The sequence below is a fragment of the Arvicola amphibius genome, chromosome 2, assembly GCF_903992535.2.
Source record: "Arvicola amphibius chromosome 2, mArvAmp1.2, whole genome shotgun sequence".
Taxonomy (NCBI): Eukaryota; Metazoa; Chordata; class Mammalia; order Rodentia; family Cricetidae; genus Arvicola; species Arvicola amphibius.
The window spans coordinates 10,550,790-10,577,597 of record NC_052048.2 but is presented as its reverse complement, the minus strand read 5'-3'; the positions used below and the strand labels follow the sequence as shown (position 1 = coordinate 10,577,597).

General features: G+C 39.9%; 1 protein-coding gene across 1 annotated transcript in view; it reads right to left on the bottom strand.

Annotated features, from left to right (window-relative positions):
• Plcz1 (phospholipase C zeta 1) overlaps nucleotides 1-26,808 on the bottom strand; it is a 50,390-nt gene that overhangs the window by 17,179 nt on the left and 6,403 nt on the right. The window contains exons 3-8 of the mRNA XM_038318278.1: nucleotides 20,423-20,654; nucleotides 15,176-15,377; nucleotides 11,333-11,477; nucleotides 8,663-8,812; nucleotides 5,601-5,840; nucleotides 2,294-2,450 (exon numbers count right to left, since the gene is read on the bottom strand). Of these exons, the coding sequence (XP_038174206.1) occupies nucleotides 2,294-2,450; nucleotides 5,601-5,840; nucleotides 8,663-8,812; nucleotides 11,333-11,477; nucleotides 15,176-15,377; nucleotides 20,423-20,654 (1,126 nt within the window). The remainder of the gene's footprint in view (nucleotides 1-2,293; nucleotides 2,451-5,600; nucleotides 5,841-8,662; nucleotides 8,813-11,332; nucleotides 11,478-15,175; nucleotides 15,378-20,422; nucleotides 20,655-26,808) is intronic.

The window sequence follows — 26,808 nt, the reverse complement described above, 5'->3', positions numbered from 1 at the left end:
TGTGTGGTATCAAGACATGGTTAGGCCGGGCGGTGGTGGCGCACGCCTTTAATCCCAGCACTCGGGAGGCAGAGGCAGGCGGATCTCTGAGTTCGAGGCCAGCCTGGTCTACAAGAGCTAGCTCCAGGACAGGCTCTAGAAACTACAGGGAAACCCTGTCTCGAAAAAAAAAAAAAAAAAAAAAAAAAAAAAAAAAAAAAAAAAAAAAAAAAAAAAAGACATGGTTAGGTCCTTGTTTTAAAAAAGGGGGGGGGGGGGAGTGAGGAAACCCAGTTGATCACATGTATCCATCTCTCTTGCTTTTTTATCTAATGAGATGTGGACAAGTAGCTGCCTTGTACTCCCATCACCATGGAGCTATAGCCCTCTTGCTTCCTGGGCCAGGATGGACTGTGTCCCCTCAAACTGTGAGTCACCTCGGCTTCCTTCCTGAAGTTGCTGCTTGGTAGGCATTTGGTCGTGGCAATAAGAAAAATAGCTATGAAGGCCTTGTAACATGATATCAGTGTGTTACTTCTGAAATTTGCCACTAGGAATTGCACGCAATTTATTACAAATGCACTTCATGCCCTTCCTAGAATCATATGGAAATCAAATAAAAAGAGGAAATAAAACTTCGTACAATCTCACTACTCAATTAAGAATTACCAATATCTGGGTGGTGGATTTCTTTCCATTCTTTTCAATCTATATGCTAATTTTTCAAATGGATTTATATTATGTATTCCCTCTTACTAGTTGTCTTTTTAAAACTTAACTGGAATAATGTGAGAATCATTCCATTTTGATAACATCCCTATATTTTATTTTTGTGATGTTTATAATGATAAGTGCAGTAAGTCTAGGTATCTGTGTAGTAAAACCTTTGCTGCTATCATTAATTATTTAATTACTAACTTTTGGTACAAGAAGAATATTCTACTCTCTTTATGGCACTATGCACTATATCTAGGCTCACCTGCGCCAATCCCTTTTCAAAATTGCTTGTGTGTGTTTAATCTACTAGAAGTGAGAGAATTGTGACTACTCCCATTATGCCTAGACCTCCTATTCTTAAATGTTTTAAAAACTACACACACATTGAGGTGTCAGTCGTCAGCTAGTAAAGTGGGTCATTGAAACACTCTTGACCAGATTATGCAGTAAGAAATCTATGCAACCCAAGTTGGGAAGGTGGTCCAGCAGATAAGAGTTAACATTAAGCAAACATGCAGACCTGCGTTTACATCCCCATCACCCAAATAAAAACCCAGCATGGCTGCATGAACACCTATAGCCTCAGCACTGTGGCAGGAATGCACCCAGAGGGTGTGTCATTGAGACTTGCTGACTACCAGCCTAACTCCAGGTTCAGTGAGAGATCCTGTCTGGAGGGAACAAGGCAGAGGGTGACAGAATAGAACCTTGGTATTTTCAACTGGATTCTGCTTGATCACAAGTACATGCATTCACATACACACATCTGTCTCCTCTCTTCTCTCATCTTCTCCTCTCTCTCCTCTCTCTCTCTCTTTCTCTCTCTCTCTCTCTCTCTCTCTCTCTCTTTCTCTCTCTCTCTCTCTCTCCCTCCCTCCCTCTCCTCCCTCTCTCCCTCCCTTCCTCCCTCTCCCTTCCTTCTCTCTCTCTCTCTCTTTCTCTCTCTCTCTCCCTTCTTGGTGGTTTCATAAAGCACTCCTCCTTGTTGCCTACAGTCTTCCATTCTGCTCTGTTTTTCCATCCCATCCCACTCAATAGTACTCTATCTTACCCCTTTATCTATCTGACTCTCTGGCTGCTGTGCAATGCACCAGAGCACACAGTGGCTTGTGCTATTCTCAGATTGCAGCCTGCTTCTGCTTACACTTTCTCCCAGAAAAACCTCAGCACTGTGTAGTACCACCTGCCCAACTCAGATCTGCCCACACAAGAGTCCACACCTCACACACTCAATCAAAATGTCATAACTTTAAAGAAGGCAATTAAAGCATGGTGTTGGCACACCTTTAGTCTCAGCGCTCTGTAGGCAGAGGCAGGTAGGTCTCCATGATTTAGTTCAAGGCCATTTTGGCAAACACAGTGTGTGCCAGGTCAACCAGGACTACATAGTTATACCTTGTCTAAAAAAATTAAGACAGTTAATAAAAAAGTTTTATGATAGAAGACTTAATGAAACATAAACCCTTTCGAAATTATATTAAGTGAATTAAAATTTAATAAGAATATACATTCATAAATATACCCAGCCCATGTTAACCCTTCAGCAGTGAATAGAACTGACTTAAATACTCTGTCCTTTGAAGTTTTAAGCATTTACCTCTTAATTTTGAAAGTTTTCGAGCTTGAGATTCCCCAATAGAATTATTCTCATTAAATTGCTGATAACGTCTTGAATATCGTAAGCTTCGGAACTTCTCAGCTTTAGTATAAATGACAAGATCAGATAAGGCCAGAGCTATTTTTAGCTTCCTGGTCTAAAAATAAAATGCAGTGATTTCACATTTTTTACACTAATTATTTGTAATTTTACTTTTCTAATAATAAAAATATGCTTTTAAAGAGATTATTTTGGTTTCTTTTTCCTTAAGCTTATCTCCTCCAGAATTCTCTGGACTAAGCCAATGTAATCATTTTTATGCCCACAATATTTAATAAAGATTTGAACTAGACTGAACATATTTTAATTAGTTAATGTTTTAAGATTTGAGAATAAAAATTTTTACTATTTTCTCATCCCCCAAAGATCTCAGCTTATTCTCATAAACTTTATAAATTTAAGAACTGTAGTCATGAATATATTTCCAGTTCATTCTGACATTTTAGGACAGTTTTTCTCTTTAGTAGATATTTGCTCTTCCACTGCAGTCCCCTTCGTCTCTTCCCAGGTTTGTGATCAACATCCCTGACTCCTGCTCATGCGACACATTAATATTTAAGTTAGTATATAAATGCTACATTTCTTCATGACATCCTCACAAGTATGTATCATCATACACTCCTCTAGATTGTCTCTCTCCTGTGCTGCCCTCCCCTGTGATCCCTCCAGCAGCCTCCTGCTCATCCCCTTCTCAATTTTTATGTCACGTGGGTCCCACTGTTTTCTCTTAGTTCCATCTCAGTCCTTTATATTTCTTCATTCCCTCTAGTCATCCTCTTCCTACATTTGTGTCATATATATGCATGTTTGTGCATATATATATATATGTATATGCATAAATTTATATGTTAATTCCCATATCAGAAAGACTGTGCAGTGTTTGCCTGTGTCTGGCTGGTCTCTCTTAGTATAATGATACCCAGCTCAAAGATAATATGACAAGGACTAATGAAGACCAAAGCAATATAGGATATCTATATCATACTCCTGCAAGCTTCAGGGGACAGTGCAGAAGGGAAGCAGAAACCAGACGTCAGGGAACATTGCTGAGAAATAGTGTTTTCTAGACACAGCATAGCCATCACACTGATGAACTCACAGGAGATGTAGTGGCCTGCACAAGACCCACACAAGCTCAAGTCAGCCAGACCTCTACCAAGGAGTGGGAATAGGTGCCTGGGGATCTATTAGCAGTTGAGGGTCACTGAGGAAACAAAGTCAATTTTCTCCAGTAGTGTGGCTGTAATAGGTTGCCCTACACCCACGAGCATACAGATGAACATACAAGATGAACATGCAGGCAACATAAATTGGACTAAGAGGGGGAGAGGGAAGGAAGGAAAGAAGGAAGAGGAAGGGGAAGGGAGGAGGGGGAGGAAGAGGAAAAAGAATTAACTGAGAGAAAGGAGTGTATGTAGGGGAAATGACAAGGGTACAGGAGACATAGAGTGGATATAATCTAAACACATTGTGTTTGCAGATGAAATTACAAAAAAGTAAAAACTTAAGAAGATTAAAAGTAAAAATGTTTATAAAAGACCTGCAACTGAAAAAAGTGACAATTCAGCTAATTTAAAAGACAAGACAGAATCTGATAAAGTGTAAACTAAAAATCAACACATAGAACCCGTCAAACAAAAAGTTGGCTCTTTGAAAAAAATAAACAAGGTAAATAAACCTCTAACCAACTATTCAAAAGAGAAATTCCAGGACTAAAGTTAAAGACAAAAAAAGGGTGCTACAACAGATTCTGGGGAGGTACAAAGGATTAGTAGGAATACTTTGAAACATTATATCCAAAGGAAAAACCTAAATGAAATGGACAGATTCCTAAATACAAATAATCCCAGGAGGTCTCCCCAATCAGAGCTGACCACCTCAGCACCAAAAATTGGTGCAAATGGACATACCATGGCAGTCATTCAAAACAAAGACTTCTCTCCCAGACAGGCACACATTGTGTTTGATCCTATAAATTGTACAAAGCTGATTTCTTTTGCAGTAATTATCCAAACATAGAGAAAGTAGACCCAAAGAAGCACCAAGAAGTTCCAGCTGCCTGATGTGAAATACTACACCAAACTATCTCACAGTTAAGATTCCTTTCCACTGAGGTTGTGAGGTAAAGGGAACACTCCTGCATTGCTGGTGGGAATGCAAGCTGGTACAGTCCCTTTGGATGTCAGTGTAGCAATTTCTTAGAAAATTAGAAAACAACCTTCCTCAAGACCCAGTAATACCACTTTTGGGTATATATTGTGGATGCTCAACCATGCCACAAGGACATGTGCTCAATTATGTTCATAGCAGCATTGTCTGTCATAGAAAGAACCTGGAAAAAACCTAAATGCCCCTTGATCAAAAATGGATATGGAAAATGTGGTACATTTACACAATGGAGTACTACACAGCAGAAAAAAATGACATCTTGAATTTTGCTGGCAAATGGATGGAGCTAGAAAACATCATTTTGAGTGAGGTAACCCATACCCAGAAAGACAGTTATCACATGTACTCACATATAAGTAGTTTTTTTTTACATAAGTGGTTTTTAAACATAAAGCAAACAAGCCCACAAATCACAATCCCAGTGAACTTAGACAACAATGAGGGCACTAAGAGAAACTTACATAGATACAATCTACATGGGTAGTAGAAAAAGACAAGATCTCCTGAGTAAATTAGGAGCATGGGGACTTTGGGGAAGGGTTGAAGGGGAGGGGAGAGGCATGGCGGGGAGCAGAGAAAAATGTAGAGCTCAATAAAATCTTCAAAAAAAAAAAGATTCCTTTCCATGAAGCATTCATGCAAGGCGGGAATCAGTTCTCATCTCCATTAGCCCAGCTGGAGAGTAGCACAGAACAGAATGCATGCCTTTTAACATAATAATACAAATACATATAATATTGTGCAGCATTCGCATTGATTATATTGCTGCATCTGCTACAGGGGAGAGAAATTGTGTTATTTCCCTCTGCATCCTTTCTACTCTTGTACAGAGCTTATTACATATGAGCGTATACAACTGTCTACTCCAGCAAGTTTTGTAGAAAAAACTACCCCGGAAAGAGAGATAGATTTTATATGTTCTTATCCAATGGCAACTTCTTTCAAGCAAGATTTTAAATTGGACTCCAGCTTTCATTAAGAGGAAACTGACTCTCTTAAATAAAATTATTTCAACTCCTCACCAAGAACTTTAGAAAGCTTTGATAGTTTGTAAAATTCTCAAGAAACATGTCCTCACCCTCCTCTTGGCAAATGCTCCTCTGGTCAGCATTAAGGAATCTCTCTCCATTTCCTGCTGGACCATTGACAAAAAGATGTTTCGTGTTTCTCCTTCTTTTAGTGGCTCTTCATTGTCCTCATCATAGACATCTTCCTCGTACTCTATCACCTGGCCCTGTTTGTCAGCCCCTTTCCTCTCACGGGTTTCCTGTAAGGTTCCAATTTTCTTATTTTTCACTAATATTTTGAATTTTAGTGCCTATAAAAACAGTTGGAAACAAGACATATTTACAAGCAAGTCATTGCTGCAATCTTGGAAAATACTCCAACATGTGTACAATATTTAAAAAGAAAGCAAGGCTGAGTCTGGAAAATAACCTACAATAGCAAGGTATGCCAGGGACCACATTGTGATTAAGAAGATTATTCATGCTTATTAGAAACCAGTGGGATTGCAGTCCTGGACACAATTTACCCTAAAAGAAGCCTGTGGAGACTTACTATAAATGACTTTTCTATATTCCACAAGTTGCTACTATGTGATAAGTTTGAAATAGGTCAGAAAATGCATGCATGTACGTTGAAATGTTTGTCACATTGCTGAAGTTAAAAGGATACAGCTTCTGGCAGTAGATGCAATACTCTCATCCAACAATAAAAGCATCCATTGGGAGCAGGCCTATAAAAATGCCCATCAGCCTGTGTGACATCTAATATGGATTGCATTCAAAACGTATAAAGCTTCTTCAGTTGAAACCCATACGAGTATCAATGACTTAGTATGTCCAGTCCATAGAATCACAGATGTGACAAAATTTTACCTCCCTCAGGGAGGGTCAGTCACTCTGACATCGAAGCCTTTGGATGTATTTCTCAACTATTTCCACCCTTTCCAAAAAATTCATTAATATACACGAGTGTCTGCTATATCACATACAATACTGAAATACATGTTGTGGCCTAACGTCTCCCCCTAAGGAGACCTTCGTCTTCCTTCCTTCCAACAGCCTCACTCCTTGAGTCTTCTCTTTTGTGACGGCTCTTCCATTACTCTCTAATATGGAATTTACCAAAATGTATGCTGTGCCCACGTGCCAAAGGCACTGTGAATGATGCTTGCTAAAGGAACACACTTTAAGATGTACTTCACAATTAAGAAGTCAAAATCTTAAATCATCTTTCACGACTCATGTGTCCATTCCTGGCATTCAATACTTCCTCACCATATCTTATTTCCCCCTTTAGGGTCTCCACTGGACCCCTGAATCATAAATGAGGATAGAAAGCCGACTGCTTTTCTAGTTTGAACTCTGTTGCAGATTTTTCCATTCATTTCAGTGGCAGATAAATTCGTCAAAATGTATTTCTTAGTGAACGTGTAAAATCCGTGCAAGTCTCTACAGTTTCAGAATGGCTTGCCTAGCTGTAGAGGTGTGTGTTGAGCTCTATGAAATTTGGGTTAATGTTTTAAGAAAAGCTTTTTAAATCTCATATTGTGGGGCTGAAATAAGGCTAAATCACCATGTTCCCAGGTAATTATCTCTCACATTGAAGACTGAACACAGTGTAGAAAAGGGACCTTAATTACTCATTGATTTCTCAGAAACCCTCTCCTTACTGTAGTGTGGAAGCCGAAATCTCAATGAAAGCCATGTGGTGGAATGCAAGAAAGAAGACATGCTAACAGGATACAACATTTAGAGAGAATTGCTCAAAATTTTTCAGAATTGGATCATGGCTCTGAGTTGCATCTTTGGTGACTTATGTCCAGCATTTTGCAATAATTCTTATAGCTTTTATCAACTGAGCATACTTAGTCTCCGAGCATTCTTCAGAGGTTAAAGATTTTTACACTCACCAATTAAGTTTTTGTTGTCTGTCTTCATTTCTCTAAATTCCTCACATCTTTAAATGATGTGAGGAAAAATATTCAAATATCACCAAAATAACACTATATTACCAAAACTGTAGACACATCAAAACTCAAATATTGATTGTTAGATAATGCTACTGAGGAAAAAAGAAAGTTCACTTATCGTTCTATGACATTTGGGGGTTATGGGTCAGACAAGGAAATCTAAGAAAAGTGACTGAGAGAGCGAGTCACGCTGCAGTCATGGCTGAGCCAATGTGGGAACAGAAGGAGGCATTTTAAGGAAAGCAAAGAACAGAGAAGCCCTGGGTCCTGTGTGCTGCTGGGAAACAGGTCACGTGTGCTCCGACATAGACCTAGTGGGATCCATCAGTGGGGAGGCTGTGGTGACATGAGTGTGCTCTGGGGTAGGTGAAGAGGAGACAGGCAGATGGGCGTCCTGGGGCTGACTTGAAGGCAGGAGTTTACTCCCTGTTTGTTGATATTTGGAGCATGGATTCTGTTTACAATCTGGACATCTCACCTCTTTTTTAACCTTTTGCGAATAAAATATATCAGATTCCTGAGGCTTTTTATTAAAATGCCTTCATAGTTTGGACTCATGGGTGACGTAAAGAACATTGTCAGAAGTGGGTTTGACTTCTATTTCTGCTTTGGTTCCTTTCCTGTTACTATTCTAAAACATCTTGACAAAAGCCACTCAATGGAGGAAGGGTGTATTTCAGGTCATAGTTCCACAGTACAATCCATCATAGCAGGGAAGGGACAGAAGCAGCAGAAGGTTCGGGGAGGGAGTCGCATCCATAGTCAGGACAGAGAGCAGTGAATGCAGGCATGCCAGTGTTCAGCTTTGTCAGTTAGACAGCCCAGGTTCCCTTCAAGATGGGTCTTCCCATGCCAGTCAATGCAAACAAGGCAAAATCCCAGCAGGCAGGCCTAGAGCTTAGCCTCCATGTGGTTCTCGGTTATGTCAAGTTGACAACTAGCAAAAGTAGCCAGTTTCAATGAAAGTCCTGTTTGCATGTTCTCTTTCTTCACCGATATAACTTAAACTTAACAGAACATTCCTTAAGCATTGCATAGAGACCTGTCTCTGAAATCATCAAAACCCACTATCTCTAACCTACATGAGAAGGTGACCACGATGTGTTTTTTGGTTTTTTTATTCGTATTTTTCCTTCATCTGGACATCTCAGACAAAGAATTACCTCTGGAGATGGCAGTGTATCTGGAAACTCATCAAGCATGTCAGAGAGCAGGAAGTCTCCAAAGGTACTCTGCAGAATGTCAGCCATTACTTCCTGCTGGCTAGGGGAACAGTGGTTCTCCAAGGACAGCACTACCGGGTACTCAGATGACTAGAATATAAACCATTGCTATGGTTATGCGCTGTTACATTTCCCTAATGCAAATCATCTAAACATCTTATCTCTAACATCTTTGACACTCTTTGCAAAATCAGCATGCTTTAAACTGAAAATTACCTTTGCATCTGGCAAAGTCAGGACTTTCGTGTAAAGAGGAGTACTCTTGCTTGCCTTGGAAACAGGAGCAAAGCCCGAATCGCCCACTAGTGGGACTTCGTTTCAGTAAGTGATATCACGTTCACAGAAAGAAATGACATAGATCCATTACCAAGAAATTAAAAGAAATTAAAAACTTAAAGGCTTATGCCTCTAATCCCAGTTAATCAGGAGACTGGGGGAAAGAACCCACAGTCAAGGCTAACCTGCGCTAAAGAGTCTGAGGACAGTCTTAGCAACCAGACCTTGTCTTAAAATAAAAAGTAAAAACTAGAGGTGGGCATATAGCTCATTGGTAGAGCATTTGCCTAGCATGCACAAAACCCTGACTTCAATTCTCAGTGCTCAACCCTGGCCCCAAAAGATCTGTGAAGCTGTATACAATGCAATAGAAACTGCTGTAATGTAATCTTAATGTATTCGAAAAAAAAAAAAAACTTGCCTAGAAAACCTTGCATTGTTGAAAGTCCCCAAAGGTGCGGGAGGCATGCTTAATTAAAAAAGATAATGGGTTTCATTACAGCATTCTCATAGATGTGTGTCATTGTATTTCATCTATAGTCACACATAGTATATGCTATTTTCCATAAATGGGGTTTCTTTTTAAATTTCATTTTCAGTTAGGTCATTTTTTACTAAAAAAAAAGTTATTAATTTTTACTATTTTTATTGTATAAATCTAGTGAATTTATTTGCTATCTCTCACAATTGTTTGTGGGACATTTGGGATTTTATATATAAATATATATATACACATACATATATACTTATTTCATTATCATTTCTCCTGAAAGTAGAGAAAATCTTATTCTCTCCTTCATAATTAATAATTATAATGTCTTTAATTCATCTATTTCTAATTTTTACACTTATTCAGTGTGTGTGTGCACACATACATGTATGTGCATACCCTTACCATGGCACATGTGTGAAGGTCAGAGGACAACTTGAAGAGCCTGTACTCTCCTTCCACCGTGTGGGTTCCAGGATCTAACTCCGTTTGTCAGGCTTGGTGACCTGCACTTTTGCACCCTGAGCCACCTCACCAGTCCATCCCGTTATTTTTCTTGTCCAATTGCTCATCTCTGTTCTTTTGAGTCTTGGAAAATGTAGATTTTTACATCCCTGTGAGGATTTTGAGTTTTAAGACTGTCTCTATTGCCTGGTAGAATCTAGTTATCCTTAACTAAGTGAGAGTTGTCATGCAAACGTTTAGGAAGAACATTTCAGGCAAATGGAGCATTATGTACAAAAGATTTTAGACGTACCTGAAAAACAAACCAAGTGAACAAAGGATGGACATCAGGGGAGCTCAGGGGGCATAGAAAACTGGTCACAGGGACCTGGTGAGTTAAGGGTGGAGTCCAGCTTTTTTCTGAAAACCTTTTGAACTGGGAATGTTGTGGCTTGCCTCTTAAGTCACTCTGCTGTACATGATGGCTGAGAAATAAATATAACGCTGTGATTTCTAGTTTATGTTTATAGATTAGGTGATATGTTCATAGGGGAACATTGAGTTTATTGAACGTACAGGCTTCTTATTTTATGTACATGTTTATTAAGTAATTACTGAGGTGGCTTTAGTTAAATCCTTTGATGGCACAACGGTTGCAGCTCCGTTTCTCTCTACAGACCTGACTGGCGTTGAACTCACAGAGATCCACCCGTCTCTGCCTCCCGATTAAAGGCATGCACTACCATGCCCAACTGCAACTTGAAAGAGAACAAATCAGCTATACTAAAATTTCCAAACAGACACTCGGAAGGTATGCAATTAGCCAGCTTGGAAAATGGAGCCAACTATTTCTCAAAACTCCTTTAAAAATTTTATGAGAGATTGCTAAAATCAGCCCAAATCAGGTCAGACTTGTAAAAGGAACTTCTTTCTATGGAATTTAAATCTTTATGTCTGTAACCAATGAATTGGGTAGTCAATTTAAGCTACAACGTGTACTTTGGAACATTATTTGTTATACCAGTATATTTGTAAATAAGGTCAGTAATTGAGATGATGGATAGTTGACACATTTTATTTTTAGCTTAAAAGTAAAATATTTGGGCACGGGTAAAATGCTCATTACTGTCTAGATTGGTGCATCTCAAATTTTGGTTTTATGACATATAATGAAAATAAGTATATTTCTTAACATAACACAACATACACAAGACTAAACAGGAAGTCCCATGAACTCGCATTACCTTGCACTCGGATAAACGTACCACTAACCACCACGTGGATTTTGATGCCTGTCACAGCTCACAATTTAAAGTGTTGCAGGTTTGAAAGGAAGGCCACGTCCTAAAGAATTCGGGAGCAGTGGTCTCTAAATGAATACGACAGAGATGTGCACATACCATGAAGGCGTACTTGTTTATTGCTTGGATGACAGTTTTGAAGAGAAGCTTGCTGGTGAGGGTGTAACCGTGATAAACAACAGGCTCATTCTCTGCCCCATCCCAGCAGTCAATTTCCAGACAGCGGCAGCCTTTCACAAGGGCACTAACAAAGGTTAAGCAAAATAGTGTTATGCCCAGACCATGAACTATGGATAGAATAAGATCAAATACTCAGACTTTTAAAACAAACATATAAGCCAACCTGTAATAGAGGAAAGTTTTGCACCTTAGAAAACTGCAAACTTAGAAAGCAGAAACCCTCTCTTTGTGTCATACAAACAGACTGCTCCTCCCTAGTCAACCATGCCACTCTGTATTATCTCTCTATGAAGCTTGTTTGTACGAGGGAGGATGTGATGGCCACCTGACATTATAGTTTTGGAGCCCTTTGCCCCCATCGCAAACAGCCTTGCTGATGGTGTTCCTACTGGGTTGGCTTAGTCTTCTTTGCAGTATACAAAGGCATCTAGAAATAATAAAATGCAGTAGTCTGATTCTTTTCATCACACTAAGTTTGGGGGAGTGAACAACAGGTGAAACAGGGAAGGAGAAAAGAGAAATCATGGCCACAGCAAATAAAAAGAGTGATCTTGACATTCCAGTAATCATGTTTGACCTTCTTACAGCTCCTCGTGCAAGGATTGCCTGAACCCTATTCCAGCTACACAACAAGAAGCCGGCATAGCTGCTCACCTGTGTTGCTTTGACTCACAGTTTCTTAGGAGAAAATTTTGAGTGACTGTTTCGGGATGCACCAATTCTGCAGCTTTCTCCAAACTGAGGAAAATACAGTCCCATTTCTACTCAGATCTAAAACTAATTTGATTTTCCATCTATCAAATAAATCGGCTTCTTGATCTACACATAAATTCTATCTTGGGTTTTGAAGTCAGTTGTATCCACTGGGTTTAAATGGATTTTCATCCTTCTGACTCAGAGAGTAACTGGCACTTTAATAAACATATACCTGTATTGAAACCGTGGCAACTGAAGCAGGTTGCATTCAGATTTTTCACCGAGTTGAGAATGGCGAATGTGCACAAAAAGAGCTGTTGCTAAGATCTTCAGGGACCACCTTGGGCAGTCATTTTATGTCAGTGTGAAATAGGCTGGGCTTTTACCAGAGCTTACTATAATTTCTTGATTTAATTGCAAAAGTTGTTTTACTGTGATTGGGATACAGGTCAGTGACAGGCTGCTTTTCTAAACTGAGCAAAGCCTTAGCTCAATCCTCAGGATTAAAAAGGGTACATTTAGGGAGTCATTCAAATGTGCACAATAGAAATAGGATTTTTATTCTGCATGTAAACACAGTTGCTTAGAGCTAAATACATCTAGGTGGTCATCTCTCAGGAGGAGGTGTATTGCATCCCACAAGATTTCTAGCAATGTCCACAGGAGGTTTTGGTGGCACAACTGTGGCTGGTGATGAGATTTAAGCAGATATCTTGAGGGTACATAGAGGAATGTTGGTAAACACCCTGACATGCACAGTATGGACCTCTCCCACCAAGGGTCATTTGATTCAAACATGAGTGTGAGAAAGGCTGGCTCAACATTGTAATAGCCAGGAAGGGAAACTGTGGTCCCAGCATCACATGCCTGTATCATTCAGTAGTCTTCCCAGCCAGTACACCAGACTGTATGAGAAAGTGTACCTTCCAGAATGAATATTTCTTTGGGACTAATACTTGTATTAGTCCCTTTCTGAGGAACTGAGTTGAACAATACTTGAGAGTGCAGTGAGCAGAGACTAAACTATTGTGATAACGTCAGTACACTGCATTCACGGAAACAATGAGACTATATGTTCCCTGGGAAATAACAGACAAAAGATGAGAGGAAGTTGAGACCCAGGGCAGCTGAGCCAAAGAAAATGGGTAGATTTTCTGTACCTTGGAGGCATCATCAAGACCACCTTTCTTGGACGTTCTGTGGGTTTGGGGGACTGTGCAGTTTCTCAGTGCATCCTTTATGTGGTTGTGTGGTGATGGACCATAAGGGAAAGCTGCAGAACTCTTGAATGAGGAAACCTGTCTGGAGGACTCTGAGAAGGGAACTGGTTAACCGCCATCAATCCTTGCAGATGCAACTAAGGCACCATCTAATTTTAGGAGCCTTTAAAGTGGGATAAGTTTGTAGAATTATAAGAGAACACATTTCTTGGCTTTTACATGTTTTACAAGTACTTAGACTTTTAAGTCAGAAGAAACTGGAACCTTTACTTGTACTGTTTCCTAATTTTCATGAAAGGACATTTGCCTTGGGCACCTTTTAAGAGTTATCAAACTAAACCATGCTCTATTTTTCTTCTATAAAGAATATTCACTCTTTAGAGTTCTGCTGGACAGTAAACTTGACCTCTGCACCAGCACAAAGAACTGTCTACGACTTGGTGTGGAAGAAAACCTTGAACAAAGATTTGTCAACAATCCTGAGTCTTGCTGCTTCTCTCAACTATCCCAATTTTAGCAAGAATTGAATCAACCTTCACAAAAACAGCACATTCCTACCTAGAAGGCTTTAAGTGGGCTGTGCTATCTGGTGCTAGTCACTTTTTCCCTGGTGCATGTGATCTGTTTCACTCTGGTTCTTTTGTTGAGAATGAAGGGATACCGTTTCTCATTCACAAAGGAAACTCTGAGCAGCCATGTTATCTTTGGGTCACTATAATTCTTATAGATAGTCTTGTTCTCCTTTAGTCTCAACTGACGAGGCCCTTTAAGTAGATACCCTAGCATGTGTACAAGCCTTTGTGGCATGAAGCTCCTATTTGTAGCTGTATTTCACCTTTTGATCTTTAAAATCTCCCTTAGATACTGCCTAGAAAAAAGTATAAAATATTATGGTTTTCATGTATGGGAAATCACTTTCTATCGTGTGAACAGTATTTTTCTATTTGTAATTAAATTTTAACTGTAAATAAAAAGGCTTGGGTTGGGTTTGGCGGATGTAGCTTGGTTGGTAAGGTGCTCAAACACCTTGCACACAGGAGGCCCTGGATCCTATCTCCTGCACAATATCAACCACGCATGCCAGGAAACATTTAAAATCCCAGCAGTTAAGGAGTGGAGGCCAGAGGATCAAGGTTATCCTCACCTCTATCATAAGTTCAAGGTCAGCTTAGGATGCTTGAGACCATGTCGCAAAAAAACAGCCCTCACATTTGGAGAGCTTTTGGTGGATTAAAATGTTTAATATTAAATATGTAGTTACTGGTTTTCTATTTTAAAAATGAAGTAGAGACGTGTGAAGGTTGTAAGCATCACATGATGAAGAGGGGCGAGAGAGGGGAGAGGAGGACCAGAAACTCACACACTGACTCTATAATACTGCTTTCATCATTTGATGAAAGCAAAGACATTTGGAAGGATGGGGTAATGCTTATCTTCCCTATGAGTTCTGTTTTTGTGCACAGTTTCCTTATGGCTCAGCTCTCCTACTGAGTTAGTACAACAGGAGCTATATATGGATGGAGGAAACTTCAAACTCCAAACAGCTGATTGCGTGGTGCATCCAGGTAGGATGTGCTGAGGAAGCAGAGGCACGAGGATCATGGGTTCAAGGACAGCCTGGGCTGCACAGTCTAGTGGCTGACAAGATGGCCCAGAGGTTAAGAGTACATATGATTCTTGCAGGGTACCTGAGTTTACTTACCTCTGGTGGCTCACTCCAGCTCCTTGGAGAGCCAGCATTCCCTTTTAGCCTTTGTGGAAACTCATAGGCACAGAACCATACACAAACACACGTAAACTTCATTAAAAATGACAATAAACTTTTTGAAAGAATCAAAATAAGTACCTTACATATCCCCAAATGTCACTTGGTCCGATTAATTGATCAGATACCAAATACGTGTTGTGAGAAGATGAAATAAAATAATCTTTTAATGGCTGATTCATATCTTGGTACACTCTTTTACACTTGTCTTTAAATAGCAGACATTCTGGTGAAAATATGTATCTTGCAAAACCTTCAAATGACATCTGTCCTTCATTCTTCACTATAAAAATAAGTAAAAAAGATGTAGATATACCATTAGTAATTTACGACTTTTATAGCTCATTTATAAATCTAATGATAGAGTGCATTTATAAAATAGATATTTAGAATTAATATTAACCTATTTCTAATATATCTTGGGAAATAAATTCTTTTTATCTATACTATGTATGTGTCTGTGTCTGACACCACATATATGCAGATGCCTGCAGAAACAGAAGAGAGCACTGGATCCCTTGCAACTGTAGTTACAGATGGTTGTGAACTAGTACATAGGTGCTGGGAATCAAACTCAGGTCCTCTGGAAGAATAGTAGGTGCTCTTAACTGCTGAACCATCTCTTCAGCCTCAAGGAACAAATTTTTCTAGTTCCTTTAGTGCTACCATATCAACAGCCAAACATGTATTATATTATTACCTTTGATTTTCATTTTATCTTGTAAATATATGCAAGTACATCTGTTATAGATTAATGAACTTCTGTGTTTGGATAGCTGTTCAAAAGCAGACCATTGTGATACCCAGAAACAACCCCCTGCTAACTCTCCAATCACTGCCCCAACTCAATGTATGGAGACATAAAAGGTTAGCTTTCTTTCTTGTACTTTGTATGGATGGATTCACACAGTGTACTTTTTGTTACTTTGCATTGTTTTTAAGATTTTTAAAATTTTAATTTAGCCGGGCTGTGGTGGTGCACGCCTTTAATCCCAGCACTCGGGAGGCAGAGGCAAGCGGATCTCTGTGAGTTCGAGGCCAACCTGGGCTACAAGAGCTAGTTCTGGAACAGTCTCCAAAAAGCTACAGAAGAAACCCTGTCTCGAAAAACCAAAAAAAAATTAATTTATGTGTATATACATGTGTCTAAGAGTGCATCCGTGTACATGAGTATATGCTTTTTTACTCGTGTGTGAGTGTGTGTGTGTGTGTGTGTGTGTGTGTGTGTGCCTACATATACGTACGTGCCTGTGGATGCCAAAAGAGAGGGTCAGGTCCTCTGTAACTGGAGTTACAGGCAGTGTGGGTGCTGGAACTGAACGCCCGTCCTCTGCAAGAGCAGCAACTGCTTTAAACCACTGAGCCTTCTCTCCAGGCCAGTACGTGGTTTTCTGTCTGACTGTTTTGTTTGCATGCTTGTTTACTTTCTTTGGGAGGTTATTCCTGCAGTTACAGTCACACATGGTCATTTCCACTGCTTCCTATGGAATTCCACTGTGCAACGAGCTAGGCTTCATTCATGCTTTCTGTCCTTCATGAGCATGTGATTTCCCATGAGGACCTGCCCCCCAAAAGTTCTCCTGTAAACCACTAGTCCACGTCCTGGTGTGTGGACATACATTTCTGCTCTGTGCAGAAGCAGACTGCGACCACCTACAGCTAATTATCTCTCAACATTTTCATCACTATAATGTGCACTGAAATCATAAGACTGGGCTCTTGATCCAGAAAGTCAGGCGCTGAATGTATTTGCTTGTCATGTGATCTGGAGGACGCTGGTTAAGCTGTTAAATAGCTAACAGAAAAGCTACCCCATGTAGAGGTTTTAGTTATACAAATGCCCATTGCTAGTGTGTCTGTTGATTTCTGTTCAGCTCAAAAGGAAAGTGGAAATGCAGATCTACTTTAGATGAGAGTTGGGCCTTTCTCCTTAGAGCCTGGGCCATTCACTTTAAAGCCTGGGTTATTCACCTCAGAGCATGGGCTTACACTTCAGAGCCTAAGCCTTAACTTACAGCCCGGGTCATTCACTTTGACTACTCCTTTTACTTTATTTTTTTTTCAAGAACTGAAATAGATTTTAATTGTATCCAAGGTTGTACTTTCTTTCACATTCTCCAATTGACTCTGAGGACTGTGAACTCTGCAAAGGAATTTACCCAGTCTTGTCAAGATTTCTGAATGTGTTGTTAAAGGCGACCGGAGAGGTCTTTCCCCAGATTTAGCATGCAGACATTATTTTACTTGTGTTCTAGGAGCATCATGGACATAGAAGTGCTGAGCAATTTTCTCAAATACCATAATTTGAAACACTTATCAAGTGTGCTCAAGCCTGGGGCTTCTTGGTCTTAGAAACCAAGTGAATTTCTAGGAATGAGTTCTGAAGAGGACAAAATTTAGACAAAAAGAATGGTGTGCTCACATACCAGCATTAGCACTGTTTACAAAAGCAGAACAAATAGTGGGAAGGAAGAACATGAAAGCTCAAAATTTGAACAGTGCCAAGCAGCCGTTAAAAATGGTATATCTTAAGAACACATAGTGATATAAGTCAGGCAACGTGTATGACAGAATGGAAGTCAAAAGATGGCTTCAAAACACTGTCCCTAAAAGAAAAGCAAACCAAAAAAAATTGTACTGCTCCTATTTTAGCCAAAATATAAAAATCTAGAAGAAAACACATAAAATTTTATAGACATATAAACTGCTTCAAAGCCATATAAATTCAAGAATATGGGGATGTTTCAGAACAAAAGCATCATGCAGCATAACAATAACAGTTTGTATTAATTTATTCATGGAATTTGGCTTGTAATCCTTTTGAGCTACTGAATAATTAAATAAATGTATTTAATAATAGAATAGAAAATGAGGGACTAAGGAGATGGCTCAGTTGGTAAAGTGTTTGCTGTTCAAGCATCAAGACCTGAGTTCAAACTCCAACATTCATGGTAGAAATAAAAGACATGTCTTTAGTCCCAGCACTGTGGAGGCAAAAACTTGAGGATGCCTGGGGCATGGTGGTCACAGCCCATGCAAACTCATGACCTCCAGATTGTGTGAGAGACCCTACCAAAGCAATTGAGGAAGACACCCAAAATCAACCTCTGCACACACATCTGCCCACATGAACACATACACACGCAGTAAGGAACAGAAAACAAAATCACTTTGTGTTACTTAAAACCACAAGATGGAGAGTTCACAAAATGGCTTAGTAGGCAAATTACTTGATGGGCAAGCTTGGGTCCCATACCTGGAGCCCATCATAAAAGGAGAAAACCAACACTGAAAGCTGTCTTCCTCCACACAACATGGCAGCTATCTTATCTCTCGATCTCTATCGAGAGTATCATATGCATATATCTCTCTCTAGATACCTACTCCTCATACTCCTCCTCCTCCCTCCCTCCCTCCCTCCCTCTCTCTCTCTCCTTCTCTCTCTCTCTCTCCCCCCTCTCTCTCTCTCTCTCTCACACACACACACCAATTAGATATTTTGCAAATACTTTCTAAAACTATCAGATTGTGATGACAATCTCAAGAATTTTGAGACACTTGACAGGCTGACATGAGATGAAATCAGGGAGCTCAGCATCACTGAGGACGATAAGATCATACATAACATTGGCTTTTAAGACTAAATTGATCAGTAATTATATTGATAATATAGACATCTTAACTTCATATGACAGTGTCTATGATGGGTAGGTGTTCAAAAGATGGAAGGCAGAAAAACGTAATACCCAAGTGAAAATGAAGACACAACTCCCCGGTGACAGTGTCGATCACTATCCTTTGTATATTTAATTTGCCACCCAGAGATAAGCATGCCAGTGTGACTGTTTTTATAACACTAAGTCACTAAGTCAATGCTTCTGAAAGAACTCATCTGCAAATGACTGTTTCCGAACAACAGCTACATAAAGAGCTTTAGCCAGACCATCCATCAACTCACAGTATCCTTAGGGAGAGCTTGCTATTAAAGGAAGAAAAGGTCAGCTGAACTTTCCAGCTAGTGTTGGCAACACAGCTGTTAGCTGCTTTACCTACTGGTGCAAGTTCTTTATGTTTTTGCAAAGCCAACAAAGGTCAACAGTGTTTGAGCCGAGCTGTGACTAGCCCTACACTTCATCATGTCAGCAAAGCATACACGGTCTTCTCAATATGCATGATGCTGTCCTGCAGCCCCAGCCCTAATTCTGGCTTAGAAGGTACTCTGTGATTTACCCATTACCTTCCCCTCGTGCCTCAACTTCTAAGCACCCTCATCAGGAAACATTCTCCTTGAAGTAAGATCCGGTTTACACAGGGACCCTCAACAGGTCAAAATGCAAAGACAAAGAGATTGTGGCCTTGCTCAGCCCTAAAGGGCACTACTATGGTCAGACTGATATGTAGTAGGCACACTGCCACACATCCCCATTCCTCTGACCCACACTCTCTTTGTGACACACTGCCGTGCCACAAGTGTGAAGCAACAGGGACAGTCATGGGCTGAGACCTCTAAAAACTTGGGCCAATGTCAGCCTTTTCTTGTTATCAGCTGATCATCTCGGGGGTGAGGTGCAGTGATGGGAAGCCAGAATGTCTGGGTATGTATACAACAGAGTTGATCAAAAGGGAGACCGTGATTTTGTGCATCTGTTTTTATTTAATTCTCACAGACCAATTTCACATGCCCAGAGTTTCTTCTTAAACATATCCAAAGAGCACAATGCATAAAATGGCAGGCTGCCTATAATTGTTTTTTTTAAATAAAACAAAATATCCACAAGATATCATCATATCCACAAGATTAAGACATTTTTAAAACATGTGTGTTTCCATGTGCATATTACTTTGGAGTATGTGTGTATGCATGTTTGTACACATGTGTATGCATGTGATCACTCATGTCATGGTACAAATGTGGAAGTTCAAGACCACCTTGCAGAAGCTCATTCTCTCCTTCCACTACGTGGGTTCTGGGATCAAGCACAGGCCATCAGGCTTGGAAGCGAGTACTTTTAACAGCTGAGCCACCTTACTGTCCCTTCAAGGTACTTTTCTTTATAGGCACACGTAATAGAGTTGTTGTCTTGCTTTAACAGTAGTGGATCTGAAGATTTCAGAAGGGAATCTAGTCAACAGAGTGGGGATGGGTATCATTGTTGTACATGATAGCTTAAGAAAAATACATATGTATACCTCCTATGAAATACAAAGACATAATTTCTACTTCCTAGAAGCTCATCCACCCCCAATATTTTAATTTGATGATCTTAATATACAAGAGCACTTTACATATGAATATGCCGTTAGGTTTTAACTGGAAACAGAACTTACTTTCATCAATAGGCTCATACTTTTTGATGATCTCTGTTGAAGCAGAGTAATTTATCTCCAGTTCATACTGCTCTTGGGTTAAAAACTCAGTCAGATTGTTTTCTGAAAGAAACTTCCGGTTTTTAGAATACGTGTTGAAAATCTCAATAATTTCTTCTCTGTGGGTAATACACCGATAAATGGCTCTAAATTCTTCTATGGTGATTTTTCCTTGTTTCTGTCTGTCATTTTCCTACTAAAGAAAGGGACTGGTGGGCTCACCATGGAAAAATCAAAGATACAAAGTAAACATACCCATATTCATATATTGTATGCTAATCCATAAAACTTAAAACATGCTGGATCCTTATTGAAGATAAAATGCATCACCCTGTGGGGAGTGATGCCAAAGTCAGGGAAAGATTAGTAACTGGTCAAGTCAGAGAGAAAAAAGAATTTAGTGCAGGGGCAGTAAGAATTGAAAGATGTTTTTCAATTACATATTTCCTTTGTGTACTCCATTCCCCTTAAATTCCTTTCTAAGGCCAGGCCAGGCCAGGCCAGGTCGTGTTCGTGCACTGCCAATTCATAGTCTGGACGATAAATGTCGGATACAGTCAAGATCATGGTAGACTGTAGAGGCTGCAGTCATTAAGAAGCACCTTGAAAAGAAGTCTCAACAGTTATAAGATTTGGTACAAGGACATAGGTTGGGCTCAGGTTTTAAAAGTAACAAAAGCACCAGGAGGTCCTGAATCATAAAAATGCCTGACCAAAGCAGGAAAAGCAAAAAACAGAGTTAGGAATTCAGCTCGGCTTGAGGGTGTTTGCATACCATCATCTATGATGCTACAAATTTGATTCCCAGGACCACAACAATCTGGTGTAAGGTGCTGCTCACAATGGCAGCACTGGCCTGTGAGAGCAGGAGGGTTAGAAGTTCAAGGTCATCCCCTGCTCAGAGCAAGTTCAAGGCCAAGCTAGGTGACTTGAGATTCTACCTGAAAATAGTAATTAAAATTTTTAAAAATAAATTTAAAAATAGAAGTGGTGTAATTATTTATTGGCTGTTCGAAGACGTGGAAAATGGAAGAAAATGCAATTCAAGTAGGAAATAGTGAATCCACGATGAAAAACAGTCATCCGTGAAAGAATGAAAGAATTCAGAAAGACAACTTTGCAGAGATTATAATCACAGTAACAGAAGTTATCAGGCTGCAAACGAACAGAGATTCACGGGGCCACAGAAAATTCACCTGAGGAGTTACGATTCTGAAGAGGACTTAGAAAGCATACTGACTCTCTCATCACAATGTAAACACCTGGAATACAAGGAAGCCCCAGCTTGGCGGGCCGTCGGGTTGAGGTAAAATGTTTACAGGGATGACATTGTCTTTCAATCCCCAGAGTGTAGTGCTTGTTTGGACTCTCTGAGTGTCTCATTTCTATCTGAGAAAGAGGAAAAGATAGTCCCACCAATGCCATCAGCCTGCTGTGGGAATGGGAAACACACCCCAGATGGTAGAACTGAATAGGGGGGACTTGTCACATATTAGCTATGTCTGTTCCCTCATGTCCTTCAGGCAAGCTGTGTCTCATCTTTTGAAGCTTCTCCTGTGAACTGCACAGCATCGTAGAACCCCTGGGGTACAACAGGAGACAGGCACACTGGAAATCACCTCTTCATCTCACTGGGAAGAGTTCAGGGGTGATTATCAGAGAATCTGCCACAAAAGGGTCGAAGAAGCCCTCTGAGCTGGGACTCAAACACGAAGAGCATCCTGTCAGTTCAGAGAGGAGAGCTGCCCCACACAAGCAGCAGCTTGGAGAGATAGGGTCCAGCTACCCTGGCGAGGGGAAAGGAGAAGGGACAAGCTTTGGAGCAGAACCACTATCTGTGCTTAGGCCCTGGGTCTCAAGAGTACTGGAAACAAGAACCGCACCTTAAAATTAAACGACCTCAAAATTACACGTTTTGCCACTGAGTAACACAACTCCAAATATCGGAATTTGAGGTTCTTAAACAGTGGCTTGTTGTAGAATTAAAATAATTTTGTTGTTGCTCCATCCCACCCAATTATTCATTAAAAATCTTAATTGAAAATCAGTAAAATTCAAAGTGGGCCTGTAACTCAGAAAAGTTCTTGTTACACTTGATAATATAAATCAAAACTCCTCAACCTCCTGCATAGTGACATGAAACAGAATGTGTGTTACCTGCTGAGTAAACACAAGTTTTGTTACATTCAACCAAGACACAAACGTGCTCATCTTGAAAGTTCTCTGCTGACTTTTTAAGTGTGTATTTTCGAAATAAATAAAAGCTGCCTTTTGGTACAATAAAAAGCTGGAGGGAAGACCAAACAAAACCTCACAAATCCACACATTGTTTCCATTGATCAATACCAAAAGATAATGGTGGGCCACAAATTAACCAAAAAAATCAAAAATAAAAGCTACAAAAGATAATTAGGATTATACCATTGACTGAGAGGCAGCTCTAATAAATGGGGGAAATGAAAGAAGAAGCAGTTTGTTAGCAACAATCAGGGGAAAACAGAAGAAAGACAGTGAGCAAAATGGTTTAAGCCTGATGCCGAGACACAGAACTTCTAGAACTTTGGATACTGCTGTGTTAAAAGCTGCGTAAAAACTGTCTCCAGTCCTGTCAATATACAAGACTAATCCTGAAATCATACAGACTTGAGTTGAACGAACACATTCCATTGCACAAATTAATCACACATATGCACAAATAAATCCCTTAAAATGAAAATCTGGTCATTTCGCCCATCTCCTAAATGAGCGCTGTTTCCCTTGTCTTCAAGACACCTGACATGTACTATGAATGTGTTGTCATCGGTCCCTGAAGATGGCAGTGGCAGCCTCTGCTTTGTCATCCTTGTGCCTCACACAGCTGGCATCCTGAGTTGGTCACTGTTTACACAGCATGGGCACTATGCCAGCCCCTGTGTGGTAGAAGCTCTTCTCCTAGTGTTTGATGCTGTCCTTTGTCTTATTAACCTGCTAGCATCTCCTAATCTGTACAACACCGTAGAAATCATTGCTATATTCCGTATCTCTTCCCCGGACTGCATTAGACATCCATCTTCTAGATTTGCCTCAGTCAATGAGTTTGTTTCTTACATTCTTGCTATTTTAAAGAGGACTTCACTGAGGGTATTCAGAATTATCATTCATGTAAAAGTTTTAGATTTACCAAGAATTTCTCTGAATTAAAAATATTTTAGTACATTTATTTGGGTGTGCATCTGGGTACATATATGCCACTGCATACATATGGAAGTCAAAAGACAACCTTCAAGAGTAGGCTCTTATCCTCCACCTCGTGGGTCCTGAGATTAGATTATCAGTCTCGGCAGCAAGCTCCCTTACCCAATGAGCCATCCCGCAGGCCATCTGTCAACAGACAGACTCATTACAAAGAGGGAAAAATAAAATCTTGAGCAGCTAACTAGTGGATTGAGCATCTCCCACATAACGTTCTCATACAGACACACCTATAAACCTTGTTACAATGGATCATGTAACAAGTGAAGGGATATAAAGGATTCTTCTGTTGTCTACTAGAGAATCCAGCTGAAGAGAATGTGGGCAAAGGAACAGCAAGGTCAGAAGGCAGAATTAGGAATTCAGCTGGGCAGGATGAAAGTGGCTGTAATTTGCGGGTGGAGGTGGCGGAGGAGTGGGCTATCTCTATCCTGCTTCTAACTTCTAGTCAATTCTATACTGCTACTATATCATTTATCAAGAAATACTTGACACTTTTCTAGCCAAAAACTTTATGAATATCCATTGTCTACAAAAGGAAATTTAAATTCTGAGGTCTACCCTTTAAGAACTCCACTATCAAGTCAGGTGTGCTGTCTCATGCCTATAATCTTAGCATTTGGGATGAAGACACAGGCAGATCAAGAGCTCAAGGTCATCCTCTGCTGCACAAAGAATCTGAGTCTTCTGTGAGCCACATGAGATAGCAGAAAATAGAACAGGAGGGAAAGGGAGAAGGAAATGAAAGCTTGAAAAGAAAGAGGAAGCCGGATGGTGGTGGTGCATGCCTTTAATTCCAGCACTCCTCGGGGGACAGAGGCAGGTGGATCTCTGTGAGTTCAAGACCAGCCTGGTCTACAGAGTGAGTTCCAGGACAGCTAGTGCTGTAACACAGAGAAACCTTGTCTCGAAAAACAAAAGAAAAAAAGAAGAAGAAAAGAAAAAGAAAAAGAAAAAAGGAAAAGAAAAAAGAAAGAGGGATGAGAAGAGGAGAGAAAGGGAAAGGAGATGAGAGGATCTAAAGGAAAGAAGAGGAGGGGGATTGGAGGAAAGGAAAGAAAGGGGGAGAAATAAAGGGACGGGGGAAAAGAAAAAATAAAGCCACTTTCCATCTTCTGGTCCTAAGCCACTTTTCCCCCAGCCCTCTCCAGGCATCCTTCTCCAGCCACATTTGATTACAATTTTATTCATAAACTCTCCTACTGTGCATTCTGTATACAGGGCTTCTCACTCCTTCTTTTCTCTTTAAACAATGCCACCTGCACACCTTCCAGAGTTTTTTTCATCTCACAGTTCAGGTTCTCAGGGACATTCATCATAGTCTGCTCAGAAGAAGTTCAGTATTCCTTTCTCTCCTGAGAGAACACACCTCCCTCCTTCCCCACTGCTCAGACTTTGTAAGACAGCAATATATTCATCAGTCCTTAGTAACTGCCTAGAGACTCCAAGACCTAAGTCCTGTAAGAACAAAATCTTGAAACTCAAAAGCATACAATTCCATACTTGACTGGCAAACAAAGGTATGATCAAAGACTAGGTACGTGTATTGAAGTCACATGTAATATTGCTTATAAAATATTATAATGCTATAAATTAAAGACCATTACAAGACAAAGCAGTAAATCTTCTTGTAAAGGCATAATTTTAAAAAAGTCTAATGGATTGCTGTTCAAGCCATAACTCAATAATTCATTCTGTAGAAAGAACTTTGGAATATGTTGCCAAGATCATAAACTTATGTTTTTTTTACCCAAATTTATAATAAAAAGTCACTTTGTAAGAAAGTAAATTTATGCCATAATCTATGTCAGCTCCTTAGGAAATCAATGTATTTTGAGTAATTCCTAATGCAACCTCATTCACTGCTTAGTGAGGGCATATTTTGTTCATGTACAGGGTATATTCATAAATAACATTTTATTTATGACTAGAACAATCTGATGGAATTAATATCACCATTTCACAGGCTAGGAAATTTGTTTAGAAAGGTTTTGGCTTGCAAAAATAGTAGCTAACCCTAAAATCTCTATACTTGGAGACACTGCCATATTTCAGTCACCCAAGTCATCTTTGTTTCATTGAATTGAATTCAACAGAAAGTGTAAGTGGAAAGGAAAATTTAATAATAAGATTTCAAGGAGAGTTGGATGCTCTGGACTGGATAGATGGCTCAATAGACAAAGCACTTGCCAGGAAAGTATAAGAACAGGGAATCAGAGGGCCATCACCCACCGACCAACCTGGGATGACATGGCAGCCTACTTGTAATCCCAATCCTCAAGAGGCTAAAACAGGCTGATTAGTTAACTTCGTAGAATCTCAAGCTCAGGTTCAGTGAGGGATGTAGCCTTGGTAAATAAATTAGTGAATAATAATAATTCAATTATAATAATGTCAACCTCTGACTGTCACATAGATGCCCCCACAAGCAAACACACATACACGTATGCATGCATATAATACATACATGCATATGCCTAAAAGACTCTAATGCTGAAGACATACACAAAATTTATTCAGCCAATACACATTCCTTACCTTTTTATTCAATCAACCTTTGATTAGCAGTTTAGCCTAACATGATAAAGAAGCAAAAGGCCGAGAACTGCTTTCACAGCGGGTTTACCACAGTCATCACTAATGTTTCTAAAGTTCTCAAGATCGTAGGATCATTTTTAACGGTTTTTAAAATGTATTCTAAGCAGATTCTGTTGGTGGAGGCTGCTCATCCATTTCTGCTGCCCAGACCCGAAATAATCACACTGAAACTATATTGTTTGCAATACTGTTTGGCCAATAGCCTAAGTGTCTTTCTAGATAGTTCTTTTATCTTAAATTAACCCATTTCTATTAATCTGTGTATTGCCACGTGACTGTGTCTTACCAGGCAAAGTTCTGGCATCTGTCTCCTCCAGCGGCAGCATGGCTTTTCCCTGACTCCACCTTCTTTACCCCTCTATTTGCTTGAAATTCCCACCTTGTTCTATTCTGCTAAGCCACTGACCAAAACAGCTTTATTCATTAACCAATAAAAGTAAGCATATTCTGTCTCTAGTTGAATTTATATATTTACATGGGTGGGTGTGTATCACAGCATGTGAAGGTCAGAGGACACT